Source organism: Podarcis liolepis, assembly GCF_965112155.1.
Source record: "Podarcis liolepis genome assembly, chromosome: 12".
Taxonomy (NCBI): domain Eukaryota; kingdom Metazoa; phylum Chordata; class Lepidosauria; order Squamata; family Lacertidae; genus Podarcis; species Podarcis liolepis.
In genome coordinates this window covers 10183875-10208184 of record NC_139563.1, presented here as the reverse complement: position 1 = coordinate 10208184, position 24310 = coordinate 10183875, and the positions used below count along the sequence as shown (strand labels likewise).

Here is a 24310-nt window from a genome sequence, read left to right as displayed (position 1 = left end):
GGAAACGCCATGGTGCATCTGCAGCAGCACAACTGGGTAATAATAATAATAATAATAATAATAATAATAATAATATATTATTTGTACCCCGCCCATCTGGCTGGGTTTCCACAGCCACTCTGGGCGGCTTCCAACAAAGACAAAAAATACACTAAAATTTCACACATTAATGTGGATTAGTTGTAGTTTCCTGGTCACCTTCAAAGGTAGCCCCATGTAGAGTGCATTCCAGCAGAGCATGCACCACTCTAATGAGACAGTCTGTGGGTAGGGTCTTAGCCTGCGTACCAGGTGGAGCTGGTAGACAGCTGCCCTGGATACAGAATTGACCTGCGCCTCCATGGACAGCTGAGAGTCCAAAATGACTCCCAGGCTGTGCACCTGGTCCTTCAAGGGCACAGTTACCCCATTCAGGATCAGGGAGTCCTCCACACCAGCCCGCCCCCTGTCCCCCAAGAACAGTACTTCTGTCTTGTCAGGATTCAACCTCAATCCATTAGCCACCATCCATCCTCCAACCACCTCCAGGCACTCACACAGGACCTTCACCGCCTTCACTGGTTCTGATTTGAAAGAGAGGTAGAGCTGGGTATCATCTGCATATTGATGGGCACCCAGTCCAAACCCCCTTCACCTGCCTTCACCTGCCCCAGCTGCAACAAAACATGTCTCTCCTGTTAGTACCTGGCCTCCCCTGAGGCAATTGAGCGAGATACTGTGTTTACCGTTCTTCTGCGACCTCCGGCAGGCTAGGTAAACAAACCCGGCGATTCTTCTCATTAGATGTGAGAAGAACACACCCTCTGCTTCTCTCTCCCTCCCTGCATTCTCCCAGGGAGGAGAAATGAGACAGACAGGAGTCTTTTCTACATGTTTTATTCCTGTCACTCAACAGTACATAGAAATGTGACTGCACCCTTCAGACTCCATCAGAAGAGTCACAACTCCTCCCCTGTACTTCCAGCACAGGTCACATGACACTCTGAGCTAACATCCGGTGCTCAGTACAGAGAATAGGCTCCACCTTTCCTCCAACAGTACATCTGCAAACCACAACATCCTGTTTTGCATTCCAGCCATCTGGAGCTGGCTTTTGCCTTGGTGCTTTTTCCCAACATCTCCCACATTGGTCTCTACAGCCACAGCAGGCACTGCAACCCTCCAACCTCACCCCCAAAGGCACACTCCTCCATTGCCTCCCGGGGCAGACAGATGCCATACTCTCTAACATTTCACAGGTGAAAACAGGAGCAGGTTTCACCGCATCCCAGTTCTTACACCAAGGACTGTTGCCTGAGCCCTTTAGTTTCCATGTTGAAAAAATGCCATGCTTGCTGGCTGCTGTATTCATTCACCCTGAAGTGGATTGCTCTGTGCTGTTTCAAAAGCAAGGCAGGTGTTCTGTTCCTTTGGTTAAAGAAGTCCTGCAATTGGCTAACAGCCATTCAGAATGAGCCTCTCCAGCACAGGTATTGAGAGGCTGTGAGTGTTACATGGCAGAACACTGCATAGCACATTCCTAAGCATGTCTATCCGGAATTAAGCACCACCGAATTCAATGGGGCTCACTCTGTGGTGTGTGGTGATAGCATGCCAGCTGCAAGTTCATGCACGTGAGTCCACATTCATTAAGGGGAAAAAACACTTCTAAAGTCCTACATATTGTAACCTTTACTCACAGGGGAGTTCTTCCTGCCACAATAACCTTGGTTGCCCTTTCCTACACCTTTTCCTGCTCTACAATATCCTTTATGAGGCACAGCAATCAGAAACGCACACAGTATTCCAAAAGCAGTTGCATCATAGATTTGTATATTGGCTTGATGATATCGGCAGCTTTTACTTCAGCTCCCTTTTCTATCGATCTCTAGCATGGAATTCACCTTTTTCATGGTGGCTGCACGCTGAGTTGACATCTTCATTGAGCTATCCACTAATTGTTGGTATTGAACCACCAGTTAGAGACCCACGCTCCCAGGCTTGTTGTCTTTTAAACAGCCGCACAATAGGCAGAAATCCAACAGATGTACCCATTCTAGCATGCCAGGAATGGCACTCCTGTTGAGGTTTGGATGAATGTGTTGCCATTAAAAAGAAGCAATGTTTGTTGTTTGTTTGTTTTTATTTTTTAAAGGCAGCAACTCTGTTAAATACATTCATAAAGGGACAGTAACAGCTATGAGATTGAAACCTCAAAGGCATGGTTCAGCAGGGAATCTCTTCTATTATTATTATTATTATTATTATTATTATTATTATTATTATTATTATTCCAGCCCTGACTTCCTGCTTAAATCAGACACTCACTCTCACAATAGTTCTCTATTTCAGGATCCCTGCACAGACTAGTTTTGCAGCAGAGTATTGCAATCCTTCATCTATTAATTTGATTTCTTTACCCTTCCACAAGACGCCTGCCTAGACATGCATCTTTTTAATGCTTTTGTTTGCTTGTTTCATTGTCCTGATAAAACTGGGACTGATCTAGATGTAGAGTCTGGAATTGCATATTTGTTGCTGGCCAGGAAGTTTGTAGATAGGCAGCAGTGTAATCAATGCAGCGTTCCCACTGATGGGGAGAAGGTAATGCCGTGTGTTCTTGAAGGGACAGGGACGCTAATATTCACTTTCTTGTCATCGTTTATCTTAAACATTTATATCCCTGCTCCTTTTTCTGCATTAAATCATGCCTGGTTTAGTTACAGGTGCGTACAATGGACAGAAAAGGGGGGGGGAGCCACAAGAAGGGTTTTATCGCAGGCCGAGAAATGAAGGGTGACATGCAATGAAGCAGCAGCATTAGCACAATAATATCTAGCTGTGCCATGGAAATTCCCCTCCTCACCCCCCACGCACCACTTAAATCTGTTCTGGGGTTTCCTCAATCCTCCAGTTCAGATTTGGGATTGGGGGAAAGACAGGGGCAAGTTCCACCAGCGGCGTAGCGTGAGTTGTCAGCACCCGGGGCAACGCAAGTAATTTGCGCCCCCTAACCTGTGGATTTGTGCCCCCTAACCCGGGGCAAGGCAAGTAATTTGCGCCCCCCTAACCCCTAACCTGCCGCGTCAGGTGATCTGAGGCGAGTTGCTGCTGGCGCTGCCGCCCAAACGACGCCGCTTGCCCGGAGGAGGAGGGGGGCAGAGAGGCGAGGAAAATGAATCATGGCCCAGCAGCTGCAGCAGCAGCGGCGGAGGCGGGGCTGTGAGGAGGGGCTGCCTGGTGCGTCCTCCACGGCCCTGACGCGCGGCGACCGCGGCGAGCGCTGAGAGCCGCTGCCTGCCGGACGCCTTCAGCCCGGACGCGCGCACAGCTCGTCGGTTCTGCGAGACATGCGGCTCTGCTACAGCCTGCGCCCGAGGCTCTTTGGCGACTCCGGAGGCAGCGAGCGCCCCCCCCCAGATGTTGCGCCCGGTGCGGCCTGCCCCCCTTGCACCCCCCATGCTACGCCACTGAGTTCCACTACCCAAATGGAAATCCTTGTGTGGCCATAGCTACTTTGCTGGATGCCACCCAAAGTGTGGTTTATGATGCTCAGTTGGGCTGCAATCCCAAAGCAACAGTAGCAGCATTCACACACACACACACACACACACACACACACACACATATATATATATATATATGCAGGTTTTGGTGTCTTCGGGTGTCTTCCCGTGTAAGAGTTGGGGTGTCTAGGCGACGTTTCGACGAGGTCTCACTCGTCATCTTCAGGCTGGTGCTTTCGGCTTCTTGTTACTGGAACAGAGCTCTGTTCCAGTAACAAGAAGCCGAAAGCACCAGCCTGAAGATGACGAGTGAGACCTCGTCGAAACGTCGCCTAGACACCCCAACCCTTACACGGGAAGACACCCGAAGACACCAAAACCTGCATTCCTGTACCCGTGAAAATCTACGAAAGCAAATATATATATATATATATATATATATATATATATATATATATATATATATCACTTATCACAAAGCTTCTCGGACTCATCTATCCTTTGAACCCTGATAGGCAGCATTTCAGCCCCCACCCTGCAACCAAGGAGTGACTCACATCCCAAGGGCTCGGAGCAACTAACTTGCCCAGTGACAGCTACTGGCTTCTGTTAATGTCCGGGCCAAAGCAAGATACAAATACTTGATCCTCTGAGCTGCTTTCTTGGTGAACTAATTGCCCTTTGTTTAACCCTCTTGCCATCTTGCTTGGCCTTCAAATCCCGAAAGATTTCAAACTGTTTCATTCACCCATTCATCCTAAAGCTACAGCCCTGCCAGCTAGCCTATAAGCAGTATCTCACAGGCGCTAACAGTAATCAGAAAACATCTTAAAACCAACAAGCCAATAAACACCACGGCAGCCAAGATCGCATGGCAACGGGTGGCAGCTTGGAGGCACGCAGCCGCAATCAGGTTTTAAAGCTGGGTGCCATGACACACAACTCAGAGGCCAGGCATGGAGAAATGGACACAAAGGGGGACGAGGCACTTGGGTGAAGAACTGCCAGGACCACCTTCAGCACTTTCCCAACCAGAAGATGCAGCTATACTATCCTCGTCCGATACAGGAGCATCTCCTCAGCCACACAGGTGCCTCACATAATTAGGTGAGAGCCCTTTAACAGCAGGTCCCCTCTTCTGGGGAGTTGCTTCACTACAATCCAGACATCATATTTTAGGCTTCAGTTTGAGCAAGGTGCTCCTAGAGGCAGCAGCTCATCAGGCTACCTCTATGTGACTATGGAGCTCTCCAAGGTCCTGAAGGTGCTCTGTGGGCCTTGAACTCTTGCCTCGGCCTCTGGGAGGGGCACTGCCCAGCTCTCCCAGGCAGCCTTGGGTTCCTGTAGAACAGAACCCTGGGAAAACTGTGAAGCAGTCAAACACTGGGGCAGTGAAGCCACATAATAGATCAGTGGGGAAAGATACAGCCAGAGAACAGAATTCCTCAGGCACTAGAACAGAATCAGAAGCGTTATGGTACAATTCCACTGGTCCTTTTTGTAGCCTGACGTTTGCGGAGCTGGTATCCTCAGTTCCATCCTCTGGTTGTTTCTCTCCCTGGAGGCCAGCTTCACCCGAGTCTCTGGTTCAAGACCCCTGACACTCTGCAAATGCTAATAATGCTGCAGCAGCAACCATTCTGCTCCCAAAAATGTGCCCCCATAGAAAAGTTTTCAGCAGCTTCCTAAATATCCCTACTGAGCTGTTCCAACTAGCTTCCTTGGCTATGAAGCCACCACAGAGGAGGCCCTGCTCCTTATCATTCCTTAGCCCACCTTAGCCCAGACAGCAGAAGGACCCAAAGCAAAAACACCTCTGAAGATCTTAGCATCTAGGAGACTTCATATAGGATGAGGCACCCCTGGAAGTATCCCAACAAACAAACAAACATTGCTAAAAGTTGCTAGTTGGCTTTTTAAATGTTTCCATACACAGTGCTGAGCCTTCTTGGCACAGAGCTCTGAGTTTCCGCATGGTGTCAAACTTGGATTTATTTATTTTCATAATAAATGCAAGTGAAGAAACTTGCATTTGGCAAAAACCATAAAACACAGAAGCAAAGAGAGCATCTTACCTGCATCATTTAAAAAAGCATCTAAGGATGGCCACCTCGCATCGTCCGGTATGAATGTGCCGTTAATGGTGGTGTTAAACTTCCGGACACACTTCTGCCTCAGATTTCCCATGAAGAGTTGGAGCCCTATGAGGGCGAAAACACTCAAGCAAAAAACGGTCAAGATCATCACATCGGCAAGTTTCTTAACTGACTGGATAAGGGCACCTACAATGGTCTTCAAACCTAAGGAGACAAAGGTTAGCAGGTTATAGGATGAGATACAAAAGTGCAAGAGCATTGTACGGGTATTAAAAGTCAGTACTAGTAGCATCTACAAGACACCCACCCCATGTATCTCCCAGTTGTGAATGCATGGCATAGGTAGAGTTCCCATCGAATTTCACTTGTAGTGAAATTCGGAGAGAATTTGGAGGCTCCAGCTCAGGCAAAACATCTGTTGGAAGTCTGAGGGAAATGAAAATAATTCCGGTAAGACTACTGAAATGAGGCAGGGAGTCTGCCCCTCTCTGTGCAATGTGAAAGAAAAGACTGTTCCATTTATGTCCCAATTTCTTCCATACATTTTCCTCCCTACTGATCTGGTGTAGTTCTGAGAATCTCAATGGGACGTTTGCCATTAATTCCAGAAGGTTTGGCTTGCACCCAATGTTGTTTGTAAATGCGGTATTAAGGTTCCAGTCTTCAACCACTTGGGGATCAATGAAATGCTTTTAAGAAGCAGGGTCAAAACTGGTGAAACCCAAGAACAATGGCTGGTTCTATATTTGTAATAGCTGCCAAGGGGTTATGCATATAGCATCAGCTCCAAGGTTTCAGAAGGCCTTGGGCAAGTTCCCCTACATGGGCTCCCATCCCTCAATTTATCTACCTCTGCAATACAGCAAGTCCAGGGGCTCTTGTCAGCGGGACTCCACCTGGAGTGTGGGCCATTAGCAGATTCCTGAAGGTGCCACCCCTTCACACTGACTCTGTGTGTATGTTTGCAGAACATCTGATAATAAATGGTGTTTTTTAAGATGAGGAAAAGGCTGTAACTAAGCTCTAAGCCAACAAGATAGGGTGTACACATATACTCAAATAAACTTTGTATTTCTGGTTTGTGTGTGTGTGTGTGATTTCAAGTTCTCAAACAAAAGACTCTAGAGAACCAGAAACCAACATCCTAAATTCCCTGTACTTTTATAGAAGTCACTGCCACCGAGTTCAATTGGACTTAACACCACGTATAGGATTGCTGCCTTTGTGAATTTTTGACAGTGGGTGAATGTAAGATCCCCTGCCCAGAAATGTAAAGGTTTACAACTGGATTCTCAGCATTTTGGATTTCAGCGTTAGGGGTGAACTTGGAAAATTAGTTAAACTTAGAACACATATAAAATTTGGCTTTGATTCTGGTGTTTCATTGGTTGGGTAGGAGGAAATCCCTAGTGTTCAACTTCGATAGGACCAGATTTTGGTATGCAAGAGGTAATTAGCCAAAGAAACTGGCCCAATGGTGAAACGCGATAGCAACTTCTTAAAGAAAAACAGGTGTTCAGGTGAGTGGAGTGGGTAGGTTTGGCTGTCTGTGTTGTTGACAGGTAGTTGTTGCCAAATTTGCAAATTCCTTAATGCCGTGTTGTTCAGGAAACCCCTATGGCTACTGGAAACTTGTGGCGGGGAGTTCCTCAATGAGAAGATCAGTCATGGCAAATAAGCTTCCTGGATAGAAAGCTTGGCCACCACTCAATGCCATCTAGACCAGTACTGCCTGCTCCGACTGGCAGCAACTCTCCAAAGACCCAGAGGGGAATCTTTCCCATCTCCAGCTACCTCAGGTCCTTTTCAGCTGGCAACTGAAGGCAGGAAACTTCTGCATGCGAAGTGTGTGCTTAGCCTGCAATCTGTGGATACTTTCCTGTTAGACGAATAGAGAGCTCTTCACTTACACTGGTCCAGCCAGCCCAGCACTGACTGCCTTTACTGCACTCTCCAAGGTCCCAGACAAGAATATTTCTGCTGGAGATCAGTGGTGCAGTGAAGGGGGAGTTTAGAGCAGGAGAGACAGAGTCATCTTCTTGGACACCCTGATGAATGCAAACTCTCCTTGTCCCAGCAAGCCAATGAAGGAATAACAAAGCTTTCAAGTTTGTTTGTGACTTATCACCATAGAGGAAGACAGAGAAAAACCAAGCAGAGGAAGGGATGCTTAATTTTCTTTCCTTTGATGAAGTTCCTACTTCCTGCCAGCATTTTAATGGTAACGCTTCTTTGCGAGATTGTTTGTGTTTTTAATTAAATGCTATCGGTTGCATTTCAGCTGGCTGAAGATCTCTTGGTAAAGTTCAATGTGTTTTACAAGCTGAACCAATGTAATCATTTAGCAGCATCACCCGCTTCAATGGAGCTTATTCCATGGAAAATATGCACAGGATTGTATTCATGCTGATCCTAATAAATGGAGCTTTATGCAGTTGTATTGCTGCTCTTTGGGTTTACGTGCGTTTATAAAAAGGCTGGCGTTTCGGACTCTCGTCTGCTATGAGAGCTGTCATGGTGAACGCCATTAGATTTCTGCTGGAGACTGATATTGAAAAAAATGTTGAAATATACATTCAAAAAGAAACCAGAAGCATTTTTACTGGGCATTGTGGGGAGTGATATAAATAGAAAGGAATGTAAGCTCTTTTTATATGCAATAACAGCAGCAAGAATATTACTGGCCCAAAAATGGAAGCAAGAAGAATTACCGACAATTGAAGCATGGAGGATATGAAGTTAATGGACTATGCAGAACTAGATAAACTAACAGGAAGGATTCGAAACCGGCGGGACCAGAAATTCACAGAAGACTGGAGTAAATTTACGGACTACTTGAAAAGTATTTGTGAAGATCAGACGACGTTTGTAGGTTTGCAAGAAGTTTTGTGAGGAGTATTACTGGAAGTATTGCAAAAATGGAGAAGGGGAAGGATGATTTGTTAAGAGATGTAAGGGCAATATAAAGTTAAGAGGTGGTTAAAACGGTGGATCATCAGAGGTGCTGATGGAAGTCTAAAATGATTGTATAAGTGATAAGTTTTGTGGTACATTTTATAATTTATATGTTAAAATCAATAAAAATAAATAAAAAAGATTTCTGCTGGAGACTGAAGGCAGAACCCTCTGTGTGCCAAACATTTCTTCTACAGGTGAGCCATGGAACCCCCTCTGCAAAAAGAGCACTGGATGTGTTCTCAAGAGCACCTGCCATTCACATGTGTTAGCAGAGAGGCCCAAGATGCTCCCTAAGATGCTCCCCAGCATCTTCTGTAAGAGAGAAAGGTTCCATAGCAGCACCTATGGGTTTCTCAGCAGAACTGGTTTGGAAGGATTCTGTGCAGGCAGAAAGTCTGAAAGCCATTGCCTTGAGGGAACGTTCTCACGGAGGCACACAGCAACAAAGTCGGTGCAAAAAGGCAGGCAGATCAGCTTTCTAATGATTCTATTTCGACAGAACAGGGAACAGAGCAGCCAAATAGTCCATCAATTAGAAATCCATTTGGATCCTGTTTCAAAAGGCAGGTCCAGCCCAGACCTCCTCCCATTGCAGTTTGTTAAAAGCTGGCTTGCTTCTCGCACTCCGTCTTCATTGTCCCTGGATTAGTCTTTATGTTTCCTCCTCTCGGGATTGTGGGCTCAGTCTCTCTCAGAGAATAATGCTGATCAAGCACAAAGAATAGCTGTGCGCCACCTTTCACACATCAGTGACCAATGCATGAAGATGTCTCGACGGATTGTGAACTAGCTTGAAGGGGGAGCGCAGACAGAGATGAACTAAGCTAAGCAAGACTTGCTTAACAGAAACCATCTATCACAAATGGGCAGGTGCACGTAAAACTGGCAGAAACATTCTAATTCTTTTGGAACATATGAATAGCCTGTTAAAATAACATTCTAGGCAATGTGTGCTTTTTGAAAAGGCTCTGGTGGCAGAAGGCAATACAATCCAACAGCTGGGAATATAAGGGGGCACCAGAAGATGTCTGACCAAACATAAGTAAGGGGTAGCAAGAACACTCTAAAGGTAAAGGGAGCCCTGACCATTAGGTCCAGTCATGACCGACTCTGGGGTTGCAGCGCTCATCTCGCTTTATTGGCCGAGGGAACCGGCGTACAGTTTCCGGGTCATGTGGCCAGCATGACTAAGCCACTTCTAGCGAACCAGAGCAGCACACGGAAACGCCGTTTACCTTCCCGCCAAAGCGGTACCTATTTATCTACTTGCACTTTTGACATGCTTTCAAACTGCTAGGTTGGCAGGAGCAGGGACCGAGCAACGGGAGCTCACCCTGTCGCGGGGATTCGAACTGCCGACCTTCTGATTGGCAAGTCCTAGGCTCTGTGGTTTAACCCACAGCGCCACCCGCATCCCATCTAAGAACAGTCTAGTACCTAGTTAAGGAGGCACCATTTGGGCAGCTGCCATGTCAAAGACCTCAGGAGCAGAGAGCTAACTGAGACAAGTCATACAACTAAGGCCAAATATCCCTGTCTGGCAGAGTAAGGATGAGCCACGCTTCTGCGTTCTTTCCGCTCCCCTCCTCCAGTTCTTCCCTCACTTCTTTCCTTCTCTCCTCCCCAGGCGTGCTAGGCTACAGCAAAGCCATGCTAGTTAAGGACAGACGGAAAAGCCCTGCAGGATCAGGCCCACAGTATATCCAGCCCAGCACCCTGTTCTCACTGTGGCCAACCAAATGCCCACGCGAAGAATGCAAGCAGAAACTGAAAGCAATAACATTCTCCCCTTCCTGTAGTTTCCAGCAACTAGTATTCAGAAGCCTATTGCCTCTGACAGTGGAGGTAGAAAACAGCAATCATAGTTAGTAGCCATTGATAGCCTTGTCCTCCGTGAATTAGTCTAATCCTCTTTCGGGGGCTATCACTGTTTCTCGTGGGAGTGAATTGAATGGTTTAATTATATGCTGTGTGAATAAGTACTTTCTTTTGTCTCTCCTGAATCTTCCAGCGTTCAGCTTCAATGGATGTCAGCGCAATCTAGCATTATGAGCGAGAGAAGGACTTTCCTCTATTCACTGTCTATGTGCTGCATAATTTTATACAATTCTAGCAGGCCGCCTCTTACTTGCTGCCTCTAAACGGGGGAAAAGAGACTCAAATGCTGCAAGCTTTCCTCATTTGGGTTGCTGCTTTTTTAACCTTTCCCCAACCTTGCAATGTCTTTTTTGAGGTGAGGCAAGAAGAACTTTACATAGCATTCCTAAAGCGGTGGCACCATAGACTGGTATAATGGCATTATAGGGTGATGCTTGAACTGGGAAATGATGGTTCAAGGGCTTATTTCAAACCAGGATGTGAAACCTGGATTTTGCATCCAGTTTTCATATCCTGGTTAGGAGGGAGCCCTTAAACCACAGGTTTGTGGATTGAGCATCATGGGGAAATATGGCTTAAAGAGACTAAAATAACAATTGTTCTCGGGCTGATTTGTGTGAAAGTGTGCACTAAGCAAGACATACCATGCAGGATTTCTTGGTATAAACCAATAAAAACCTGCCAGCATGTCCCCAAAGTGTGATTTGCCTGGAATCCCATTACTACCATATATACTATTATGAGCCAGTGCATTATAGTGGCTAGAATGTCAGAGTAGGAATGGAGAGACCTGGGTTCAAATCCAGACATAGAGCTTGCTAGGTGACCTTTGGCCAATCACCACTCCACAACCTAACCTACTTCACAGGGCTGTTGTGAGGAGGGGCAGCGGTGTAATAAATATGTGTATAAACCTTTAAAATTATTTTTTATTTCTTACTCCTTTCTTGGAACTGCTGTGTTAGATATGGTTATGGAAGGAGAGATAGCTAAACCACAGTCATAACCCTGTCTCTTGCTTGTAAGCTTGTAAGTTTAGGGAAGCTTTTAATGTTTGACAGACTATTGTATTTTAATATTTTGTTGGAAGCCGCCCAGAGTGGCTGGGGAAACCCAGCCAGATGGGCGGGGTATAAAAATAAATTATTATTATTATTATTATTATTATTATTATTATTATTATTATTATTATGAAAAGACTTGCTGTATGTGATCGAGCGACAGGCTGTGTGTCCTAACCCTGTCTCACATTTATCACAGTATTAATATGCCAGGTCTCTTATCAGGGGTTTCAAGCAATCATCGTAGCAATGCATACCGCGAGTGTAGCAGCATTTTTAATCAGTTGAGGATTAAAGATCCAACCCAAACTTGCAAAAACAAAAAACAAAAAGTGTTGAAAGTGGGTGGGGGCCAATCAACACAGGAACATAGTAAGTGGTTTTCTTATTTTTATGTTTATAGAAAGCAAACTATCAAAAAGCAGTTGTTCACCCGGGGTAGGTTTATGGAAGAGGCAGCCCTAATATTACTAATTTTTCAGGTCAGTTTCCAAACTGTGTTCTATTCATCCAGTTATTATGGTTTTAAATAGAAATATAATCCCCTCAGTGTTGGGTTTTTTCCCCCCATGTTTAATCTTCTCAGGCATCAGAACATTTCATTTTGATTCTTATAACCCACCCCCTCTCTGCAGCCTGTGATATTCAACATGCAGGCAGGTGTGTGCAATGTGTTGTCTATTAAAGCAAGCACAAACCACCAACCCAGTATGATTGTGTGGAGGCCCTCCAGGCTTAAAATGTCTCTGTTTGCCACCTGCCCGGGACTACATATGGTCCCGAGTATGGCGGGAAACAATACACGGCTGACGGGTGCCATTTTGTCTGGCGGATAACACGTTACAGAGGATCCTGGTGTGAAGAATCCTCTGCCGTTTAGCAGGACACTTCTCGAAAAGTAAGATCTTTGCCGGCTGCATGAAAAGTGACATCATTTATTGTCATGGCCAACTAAAGTTTTTCCCCCACAAAGATTTCGCTTGAGGGAGGAATATGGATGCCATTTTAATGTGTGTCTGTTAGTGTTAAAATGACTTACAAGGTTTCCAGATAATTTTGTGTTGAGTCACTTCAACCCACCCCTAAAACGGCTGGGAATGTAACTCTCTCTTCAAGTTAACTCTGTTTCTGCCTCATTTTAGATAGATAGATAGATAGATAGATAGATAGATAGATAGATAGATAGATATAGATATATACAGTGGTGCCCCGCAAGACGAATGCCTCGCAAGACGAAAAACCCGCTAGACGAAAGGGTTTTCCGTTTTTCGATGCGCTTCGCAAGACGAATTTCCCTATGGGCTTGCTTTGCAAGACGAAAATGTCTTGCGAGTCTTGCGATTTTTTTCACTCCCCCCCTTTTTCTAAGCCGCTAAGCCGCTAATAGCCTTTTAGCTGCTAAGCCGCTAAGCCTTTAATAGCCGCTAAACCGCTAATAGCGCTAATCCGCTAATAGGGTTGCTTCGCAAGATGAAAAAACCGCTAGACAAAGAGACTCGCGGAACGGATTATTTTCGTCTTGCGAGGCACCACTGTATATAGATATATACCGGTATATATATATATATATATATATATATATATATATTCACAGGCGAGTCCCCCTGCACATGTTCTATTTGCTTGTATGTTTTAATATCGTTTCAAGGCTGCATTTTTTGTTTTTAACCAATATTGTTTTTATATTATAAATATGTTGTACTCTTAAGAGATTTAAGAAACAACAACACATCAAGCTGTTTCGAAATGATGTTTAAATAAATAAATCCAGGAGGATTAAAGCCATTTTGAGCCAAAACTGCCATTGACAACAGTGAGGGCAACCCAATCAGGCCCCTGATTCTGACTACCATTGTCAGCTGACTGAGGGAAGAGCTGTGTGACAGGAGCTGTCCTGCCTTCCTGGCCTGGATGTTGTGACCAGCTCTGTTCTGGGGGGGGGGGGGGTGGCGAAGTGATTCAGGGAAGGGTCTGCTCTTTACCAAGGGCAAGACGGCCAGAACCGCCTCTGGCACCGGCTGCAACCTGAAGAGCTTGCTTCCCCCTCTTCCCTCCCATTCCCTTTTTTTCCTCCCATGTCATGACTTCTTATACTGTGAGCCTCAGGACAGGGTCCGGGGCTTAGATCTGATTTATGTTAAGCAACTCCAAGAGCCTGAAAGGGGATACAAATATTGTACGTAATTAATGAATGGTGAATTGTGTCCTTAAATCTCTCTCGCTGCCTTTGGCAAAGCCATGCCCAGGAATCGCCATCTTCTTTCCCGATCCTCTTCCTCCTATGCCTTTTATGGCTTAGGGCCCTCGTATTTACGGGACTACCTCTCCTGGTCTGCCCCGCAGAGGACCTTAAGGTCCATGAATAATCATAGTTTAGAGGTACCGGGCCCTAAGGAAGTTAGATTATCCTCCACCAGGGCCAGGGCCTTTTCAGTGGTGGCTCCGACCTGGTGGAATGCTCTGTCCCATGAGACCAGGGCCCTGCAGGATTGAACTTCCTTCTGCAGGGCTTTCAATTTGAACCTGGCCTGATCTTTTGTTCCCCTTCCTTCTCTCCCCCTCCCCTTTTTGTGAAGATTGCCCACTCTGGAATCCCACAGCTGGTTCTCCCCTGGTCTCCTCACTGGCCCAAGTGGGACTCATTTAGCCAGCTAGCCCTAGTGATCATCTAATGTTTATTGGGTGGGTTTTCCCCCTAAATTGATTTTTGATTCTCGATTTTATTGTTATTTACGTTTTATACCGTATTTTATGCTGGGTTTTTTTGTAGCATCAATTAAGTGTTTTAAATTTGTTGTTAGCCACCCTGAGCCAGGCTTCCTGAACCGGGAAGGGCGGGGTATAAATAAAAAATTATTTATATATATTTTTATTTATTTATTTATTTATTTATAACTGCATCCAGCCATGCAGAAAGGAGATGTGTGAAGGCTTTCCAACCACAGAAATAAAAGCATTGCAGGAAAGTTTGATAGCTGCCTGTCAGGATGCTGTTACAGGCACAAGAGTAGAGGAAGTAAAAATTACAGCTGGCCACCCTAGCTTTTTCCTAAATGGTCTTTAGGTGATCTCTCAGTTATTGGGGGCAGAGGAGAAAGGAGAGGAAAGAAAACTTTGCTTAAAGGTCTCTGCGTTCCCCAGAGCTAGCTGCCATGTTCTGAAAGGTGATTGCTAAGATGTATTCGAAACTTCAGCGGCGATTCAATCTGCAGCGGAAAATAATCCATCGTTGATATGATGCCAATGGGAAGCAACAGCATTACGGCTTAACGGGACGGGCTGTTTACTGAGCTGCGAAGGCATCACTTTAACTCCTTCCACCCAAGCATAAAATTGAACTGCGCGGAAGCAAAGTCGCTCATTAGACCCGAGGGGAAAGACCTTTTACGGCCAACGGGGCGACTTTTTCCTGAACTTCTGTGGCATTTTTGAGGTGCCCTTTGGAAATTAGTTCCTTTGAGAAGTGCTATGCTATGCTTACCCCACTGCTTATTTTGCTTCTTAAACAAGGCCAAATTGAAATGTTACCTCACACTTCCCATTTCATTGCCCCATTTGTAAGAGGCAAAATGGGAGGCCCCTTTTAGGGGAGGAAAGAGAAAATGTAGGTAAATTGCTGGCCAGAGCAGAGAGCGCTTTTGTCCAGCAGGTGGTAATTAGTGGTCACGAATGTGTAAATCTATCAATTTCTCTTTTTTCAAATGGAGGGTCAGTTCTCCACTTTTCCACATCAGTTTGCTATTTATCTATCTGTTTAATCTATCTATCTATCTATCTATCTATGTTGATCACTCATAGACATTTTAGTTCCAGTTACAGAACTAAAATGTGTATTCAGATTATCTGAAGAAGTGTGCATGCACACGAAAGCTCATACCAAGAACTAACTTAGTCTTTAAGGTGCTACTGGAAGGAATTTTTTTATTTAGACATTTTAGTGTGACACTACCCTAATATACACATTTTTGCAGAGCAATTTTTGTTAATATAATGCATTTTGTATATTATTATTATTATTATTATTATTATTATTATTATTACTACTAACAAATGCTTCTTTATGTACACTTTACCTCAGTATATGCATTTCTTGCCTGGAGAAACCAAAACTGACATTCTTCCTCATCTCTACATATTCTCGAATTCCTGTTTTTATATGCCTTTATATTACTGTTTTTCTTATTTTGTGTTGCATTTCTGTTCGATCAGTACTACATATATATATATATACACACACACACACACACACACACACACAGTCATACCTCGGGATAAATATGCTTCAGGATAAGTATTTTCGGGTTGCGCTCCGCGGTGACCCAGAAGTAACAGAGCGCGTTACTTCCGGGCTTCACCACTCGCACATGTGCAGACGGTCAAAATGATGTCACACGCATGCGCGGAAGCGGCAAAACGCGACCCGCACATGCGCAGATGTGCTGTCGCATCTTATGTTCTGTTCAGGATGCGAACGGGGCTCCAGAACGGATCCCGTTCGCATCCCGAGGTACCACTGTATCTCCGTTTATAAATGCTTTAAAATAAATTATAGATCTATTACAGGTTGGGTCGAGTCTTCATGAATGTGTGCCCACCACCATTAAAAAGTGCGGTGATTTCTGGGGGGAGAGGAAGCAGGGGTGATAAAATTAAAGTATTGAATGGAACTTGCTACGACATGAGGCAGTGATGGCCACAAACTTCGACGGCTTTAAAAGAGGAATAGACAAATGCATGGAGGAGGAGAGGGCTATTGATAGCTACTAGCCATGCTGGTAATGTTCTGCCTCCACAGTTGAAGCCAACATTGCTTCTGAATACTAGTTGCTGAAAAGTGAGAGTGGCTCTTGTGTTTGAATCCTGCTTGTGGGTTTCCTATAGGCATGTTGTTGGCCTCTGTGGCAACAGGATGCTGGTCTAGATGGTCCTCTGGCCAACTCCAGCAAGCTTTCCTTGCGTTCTTACATTCACAGTGAGGCTCCCTCACTCCACGCCACCCCCAAACAGAACGAAGACAGGAACGTTGCCTGACCTTTACCTGGAATTGGCTTTGCGACAACACCACACAAATCCAATTTGCCAAATGAGTTCCCCAATTGGTTGGGATCGCTCAAGTAAGGAGGGCAATCAGTGGGAAGAAATGGCACGATAATAGCAGCAGAGAGGAAACAACTGCGGTGAACCATGGGAAAAGGAGGGGACATGGAAAAAGTTAAAAACAGAAAGGTGTTTTCAGGGAATATCTTGGGTTCTTGAAAATATTCACAGGCAAATATCTGGGACACCTCTAATAATTCACAGCATCTGGCAACTGCTTCCACGTGCCATGGAGGCTCTGGGCTCGTGTCTCTCAAAGAGCGGCTATTCATGCTACATGACAAACAACTTTTGAACCTGGAGAGGAAATCAAAAGCATTCTGTGGTGGGGTTGTCTGCTCAAAAGCGCAGATGGGTCTGAAATCACACTGGATGTGAAACCTTTCAACGTGCCCAGCCATATTGGGAAAATGTGTTAGCTACAAGGGCCAGCAACGTATCTTTTATTGCAATCTTTTCTTTGTTTTTCTGCGTTTTTCTGAAGGAGGAATGGGATGTCGTTGGGCTACAACTCCTATCAGCCCCAGCCAACATGGCCAATATTCAGGGTGGGGGTGGGTGGTAGTATTCCAGCATCTTCTAGAGGCCACTACATTGGCTCCATTCCCAAAGGAGTAGGGAAAATGATTCCCGGCCTCCACTGTTGGAGGGAACGTCCCTGTGAAAACCAGCTGCTTGGCATCACCAGTGGGGAGAATCCTGCTGTCATGCTCAGGTTCTGCTTGCAAGATTCCCACTGGCATCTGGCTGGGACCTGTGAGAACAGGATGCTAGACTACTTTGCCCCGTGGCCTCATCCAGCCCACAGGCTCTTCTTATGTTATTATGTCTGTAGACAGTTACTTCAGGCTGGACAGGAAGGCCCGTGTGGTGGGTGTATGTGTCGGAAAGGGCCATAATTCAATGACGGGTGTCATGCTTTCGATGCAGAAGGTCTCCGGTCTAATGCGGTTAGAAGGATCTGGTGGTGGGTGGTGGGAAAGGCCTTTGGATGAGACCTTGGAGAGATGCTGTCAGTCAGTGGCTCAACTGAGCTGTGTTGATCTGGTCTAAGGCACCATCATACGTTCTAAGTGGGAGCAGTGATATCATGGAAGGATGGCATCTGAATGAGCCAGAGTGCTTGCATGTGAAGCTGTAGTCCAGAACTGCATATCCATAAAGTTCACTGATTGTGGGTTGTGGCTTGCTTGCTGCTTGGCAATGCTTTTTGCAGCCAAACTAAATATGCCATGAATTGTGTGGATGTAACTAGCATGCCATCTCTCCCCCCCCTTTTTTTTTGTAACATAGGTAGTCACCAATGAAGGTTTCACTTGAAATTCAAACAGCTGCTCCGGAGAACATGTTTTGTTGGGACGGTGGCAAGGAAAGAAAGGGTTCAACCTCCCTTCTCTACTCCCACCCACCAGGGTCCCAACCCTGAGGCTGCAAAGTCCCAAAGCAAAAGATGTGCACGTTAATTGCATGTACACAATTAGCATTGTGTCCAGGTTGACCCGCAGGTAGAGAGAGCGCCAAACCAGGACTTTTACAGAGTCCCTGGCAGGATGCCATATGTAGATGCTGAGCTGAGTTCAGCCCGGCGGGTTGTAAGTCAGGCAGTCTATACAATTGCATGCAGACATATACTGCTCCACTATAAGCTGTAATACAATTAAACTAGCAAACAACAGTCAGTAAACCAGAAACCTTGCCATTAATGCTCAGACTAAAGCCATGACCAAAAATCCCCCCTCTAACAATTTCACAGAGCCGTTGGTCTCCTGTGAATGGGAAGGGGGATTTTTGGCTGTTTTCGGGTGACTGGAAAAATTTCACATATTTTTGTTGCAGGTGGTGGGGTTGATGTTCCTTAAGACAAGATTGCCAAGGTGGCTTTTTAAATTATTATTAGATTTGGCATCTTATTGGCTGCCTTTTCTATTGTTTAAAGGTACACAGAAATGACACAAAGTACTATCATCCCCATGGACCTTTTGAGCTTGAAATCTCAGCCAGGACAGCTGCTAAAAAGGCTTGTGGTTGGAGCAACTATGAGTCTTTCTTTTAACTTGTAAAAAAGAACAACAAGAAAAAAGACCCTTAGGCCATCTTGTTTTAAGGTAAACCAACCAAAATTGACAGTAACTTTCTCCAGTATCTTCAGAGTCAGTTCCCCACCCTGTCCTGCCTGTCCAAAAGCTGGCCCAAACATTTCAGCACATCTCTAACTCATACAGACTCAGCAAGGTGATACCACAGTGATCAGTTTTACTGGCACGTCTCAATCTTTTGGTGCAACAAGTAATTAGCAGCACTCTACATCAAAACTGTTAATATTATCAGAGTCACGCACATTTAGGACACCATCAGAAAATATTCTTGCATGGTACAACCCTCCCGGGAAGTTCTCCTGCACAAGCACCACTGAAATAAACAGGACTTGTGCGGCCTTGCACCGCTTCCATTTGTTTCAATGGTTAGTGTGCCCAGGGTGACTTCCAGGTGGGTTCTGCCTCTAAGTCTGGCATCCAACTGCAAATGAGGATCAACTAAAGGGGGAGAAAGCAGCATTAAAAACAGCAAGCAAAACCGAGCTTTGGCAATCAGGGAGCATTCCTCAACACCACCCCAGCTCTCCTACGAAAACCAAACACGTTATTTGTGTTATTGCTCTTTGTGGCATCCATACCAGATGTTGGCAATCAGCTAAGATACACATCAAACTTTTTTTCCCCTTCCTGTTTCTTGGAGAGGCAGAGGAAACTGTGATTAGCACTGTGCTTGTTAGCACCTTGTCTAGTCTCATCTCCCTACAGAAGGCTTTCCCTTTTCTTCCTTTCTTTGTTAATTAAAGAGTGTTTTCCTGAGTCGGGCAAGTGTGTGCGCAACAGAAATAAATAATAGATTCCAGTGAATGTGCAGCATTGCTAGTTACAGGAGGAACTCATGGGCCAGAAGTTCATTCAATCTTGTCAATATTTTATCTTTCCTGCCCTGCCCAATTACTGCAGTGTAGGGATGAGGAGCCTGTAAAACACCAATCAACTCCTGGTCATTGACCATGCCTCCTGGAATTGGTATTCAACAGCTACATGGCCACAGATTCCCAATCCCTACTCTGTTGAGGGGCTCATAGGGATGCATGTATGTCCCCTTGTAACATTACACTAGGTATTATTATTACTGTCTAAAAATGGAGCCCCCCTTTGACAGTTCTCACATGTTCCACCTGAGAAAGAAGTTCATATTCACTTCGGCAACCTAGGAATGTTGTGGGACCCCCATGAGAAATGTCATGAGCCCTACCAAAACTCTGTTGGTTCCCCTTCTGGTTCCTCAGATGTTTCACCTGTAGAAGGACCCTGTCATGGGCCAGGAGTCAGCTTCACCTGCTGAACAGCAGCCTGAAGGGGGAAAAGGCAGAATGACTTGACCTGCAGCTGATCAGCCTTCAAGGACAGGAAGAGAAGGTCATTCCACATTCTCCCACTTCACGCTGCTGTTCAGAAGGTGAAGCTGTCTCCTGGCCCACAACACTCCAACATTCTCAATGAATTTCACATTGGATGAAGTTTCTACCCATGTTCATCCCTATTAGACTGGGGTAAAGGTGGGGGTCTGTAGCCCTTCAGAAGCTGTTGGAGCACAACTTATTGGCAGCATTTGCAAACAGTCTCTTACCTCTAACCTAAGTGGTACAGTGGGGCAAAATCTGATGGCATTAAAAAGAAAGAAAGGAAAAGGCACACCCATTCATCACCATCACTCTCGAAATAACAGGTGGGAAATCTGTGATGCTCCAGATGTTGATAGATTAAAATTCCTCTCATGTCTGACCATGAGAGTTAATTATGAGATCTTGACTGTTTTAAGGGCCCAATGGGTAGCTAGCTAGTCTTGGATCTGGCAGATAGCGGTTCCATTCCCACCTCTACCATATGGATTTTTTATTGTTTTATGTGTGTGTGTGTGTGTGTATACACACATATATGTATACACACACACACACACACACACACAATATATATATATATATACACACACACACACACAAACATATCGCTCCCTTCATTAAAGGAAAGCAAAGGTAGCCAACTGCTGTAGTGAATGCAATCAAAATTGTTCAGCATCTTACAAAGATAAGAAAGGCAACATAATCAATAAGCAGTAATAGTGGTGAAACAGCTAATAGGAATTCAGAGCACTGAAGTAAAAGGTGTTGGCTTGGAAACCCATTGGCAAAATGGGATACTCCCAGACTCTGCTATTGCATTAAAAAACAAACAAACAAACAAACAAACAAACAAAAGTGAGTAGATTTTAGGTTTACGGTGCTTTCTTTCTCCGAGACCCCACAGCTGATTCTCCCCTGGCCTCCTCGCTGGCCCAAGTAGGACTAATTCAGCCAGCTAGCCCTGGTGATTATCTAATACTTATTAGATGGATTTCCCCTAAATTGATTTCTGAACTTTGAACTGTATTGTTATTCATGTTTTTATACTGTATTTTATGCTGCTTTTACAATTAAGTGTTTTAAATTTGTTGTTAGCCGCCCTGAGCCCGGTTTTTGAACCAGGAAGGGTGGGGTATAAATTAAAAAAATTCATCATCATCATCATTATTTTCTTTCTTTCTTTCTTTCTTTCTTTCTTTCTTTCTTTCTTTCTTTCTTTCTTTCTTTCTTTCTTTCTTTCTAGGACCCTGAGGTCCAACAACCAAAGTAAGGTGCAAAGTAACTGAGGAGGACAGGCATGTGCTAAGAATTAAGTCTGGGACAAAAATCCACTCCTGGTTTCCCCCCCAAGCTTTCTTTGTTTCAGCCTCCTAATTTGGGGGCATGGTTTTTTCTTGCTTCTGTTGTTACTCAGAGATCTATTGGTAGATCCTGAACTATCTTCTGCCTCTTCCCTGCTTTAAACTAATGAAAGCAAAGTCTTTGTAAATCTGTATCTATATTATATCTCTAAATATATCTATTTATATGGAAAAAAGACGTGTCCTATTGACTCTGGCACCTGGTGTGGTGGCCAAGACATAATAATAATAATAATAATAATAATAATAATAATAATAATAATAATAATTTATTATTTATACCCCGCCCATCTGGCTGGGCCTCCCCAGCCACTCTGGGCGGCTTCCATAAAAACCAAAAATACAATAAAATATCACACGTTAAAAACTTCCCTGAACAGGGCTGCCTTAAGATGTCTCCTGAATGTCAGGTAGTTGTTTATCGCTTTGACATCTGCTGGAAGGGCGTTCCATAGGGCGGGCGCCACTACCGAGAAGGCCCTCTGCCTGGTTCCCTGTAGCTTTGCTTCTCGCAATGAGGGAACCGCCAGAAGGACCTCGGTGCTGGACCTCAGCGTCCGGGCAGAGTGATGGGGGTGGAGACGCTCCTTCAGGTATACTGGACCGAGGCCGTTTATATTATAAGAGGCAGAGATCAGTTGAGCTCAGTGCCAGAACTGGAGCACCCTGCTAATTGCAGCTACAGCGAAGTTTCGTGGTGACTCTTGGGAGTTCACACTCATGAAAAGCACCTGGATAATTCAAGGAAAAGGAAAAAAAGAGTCTCCAAGAAGACTAAAGGCAGGCATAGGCAAACTCGGCCCTCTAGATGTTTTGGGACTACAGTTCCCATCATCCCTGACCACTGGTCCTGTTAGCTAAGGATCATGGGAGTTATAGTCCCAAAACATCTGGAGGGCCGAGTTTGCCTATGCCTGACTAAAGGAATTCATCAAGTGTGACAGGTTGGGGTCTGCACATCCCACCCATTTCCACTGAAAAATGTTAACTGAACTTTGATGAAGGGCAGCATTTACACAATTTTAAAGAACAAATTAAATAATGGTAATTTTGAGGGGCCTGCTCAGAATAAACCAGCTCAAGCCTTTTCCAAGGAAGCTCCTAAGGGGTTGGATGAGACAGCTGGAAACTTTGTGCTTAGGATATAGGTTAAGCAAGGAGATGGGGAAAGCACCAGGGATGAGGCTTCTGTACCTTTAACAGTTGTGCAGAAGAGGGTAGCTTCGGCAGGTGTAGCTTGTCGTGCAAATCCCAAATATTTTGCAGCAAGTAAAGGTACTGGAGCCCTTTCCTCCTTCACATCTGGCCACCCTTTGGGGACAGGACTTGGTACATGAAGGCTTGCCTTGTCCTACTTTCTGAAAGTAGTTCTGGCTCATGGCACTGAGGGCTGAGTCCTGCAAGCAACTCCTGATACCCAGCACCCTCTGCTGCGACGCTGGTTCACATATCGCTTGGGCTGCTTACACAGTCAGGCCAGTCCTGGCGTCTCAGCTCGGCTCAAGATGGAGACAAGATGGAAGCTGAAGTGTGTGCCCAGGGGGGAAGCCAGTACTTTCTGATTAGCATTCAAGTCAGAGGCAACAGGAACGCACAGGAAGTTTATTTTGGTTGCTGCCTCATATGCTCTTTCTAAATCACAGCGCTCAGCACTCCGGTTAAAGTTATGGCAGCTCTTCCTGTGTTTAAACCTTTCCTCAGAGGAACTTCTACCTCACACAATTATTATTCTCTGTTATTATTTCAGCGGAATTACTTAGTTATGCAGGGCGGTGCGCCTCATCTGCACACCAGCCCCAAAATGTACACTGTGTTGTGTTGACAAGACATGCCAAGCCCATCAAATACGCTGCGTGGTGGAGAGCCTGTGCTATGTTTCAACGTGAACACATTCAGCCTCGTTCCTTTTAACTCGGGAAACTGAGAAAAAGCAGGTGAGCTGCACTAACAAAACTAGCAGCATTTTTGCTGCTATGTCTGATTGTGGGGGTAGTGGGAAGATGTATTTTGCCAATCGCTTGGCTGTCACTGGTGAAATTCAGCGTGAATCCAGCGGTTCCTACTGAGGTGAAACATCTGAGGGGTATGAGATGGCCAAGCGTGCTGTATGACTCAAGACTACAGGAGGGCATCCCATCCCCCATTTCCCATTGGCAGAGCATTTCCCATTTGCACTTCAAAGTTCAAGAGGACACCCCCTTTTTTTTAAAGCTTCTGCCATTAAAAACAACAACAAAAAAGCTCTATCTGAAACCTGAAGCAGTTCAATCCATTTTTCCCCCTCACACCTCCTTCTGCTGCCTGGGTTAAGACTAGCCCTGAAGAACCTTGGGATGAGCCAAGAGTTTTGCATAATGAGAGTAGATGAGTCTAGATCGATCAGTCGATCTAGATTTAGATCTATAGATCTAGATCTATAAAATCTTGCCACATACTTCATAGGGATGGTGCCATGCTGTTGTATATTACACCAATTCTGTAAGGTGAACAGGAACTACAGTGGTACCTCGGGTTACATACGCTTCAGGTTACAGACTCCGCTAACCCAGAAATACTACCTCGGGTTAAGAACTTTGCTTCAGGATGAGAACAGAAATCGTGCTCCGGCGGTGCGGCAACAGAGGGAGGCCCCATTAGCTAAAGTGGTGCTTCAGGTTAAGAAACAGTTTCAGGTTAAGAACAGACCTCCAGAATGAATTAAGTACTTAACCCGAGGTACCACTGTAAAGTAATGTAGCAATGGTTGTATGGGGAAGAATCTGTTCTGGGCGAGACTGTAACTGATTCCCCCACATACAACCATTTCCAAATCACTTCAGTTCCTGTTACTACATGTTCCCTTCTCCTTTCCTGCCTCATTCTGAGGTGCTGGTTTTTCAGCTCAACTTATTGTTGCAAGGTGGCCACGAGTGAGGTGTGGGCACACGTGTTTTTC

The 24310-nt window shown here is 45.1% G+C and overlaps 1 protein-coding gene across 8 annotated transcripts in view; it reads right to left on the bottom strand.

The window, feature by feature from the left end:
- Positions 1–24310, bottom strand: part of LOC310689209 (sodium channel protein type 5 subunit alpha-like) — a 308343-nt gene that overhangs the window by 165582 nt on the left and 118451 nt on the right. For all 8 annotated transcript variants that reach the window (XM_083466571.1, XM_083466570.1, XM_083466572.1 and 5 more), the window contains one exon: positions 5561–5785. In XM_083466571.1, coding sequence (XP_083322697.1) covers positions 5561–5785 — 225 coding nt within the window. The remainder of the gene's footprint in view (positions 1–5560; positions 5786–24310) is intronic.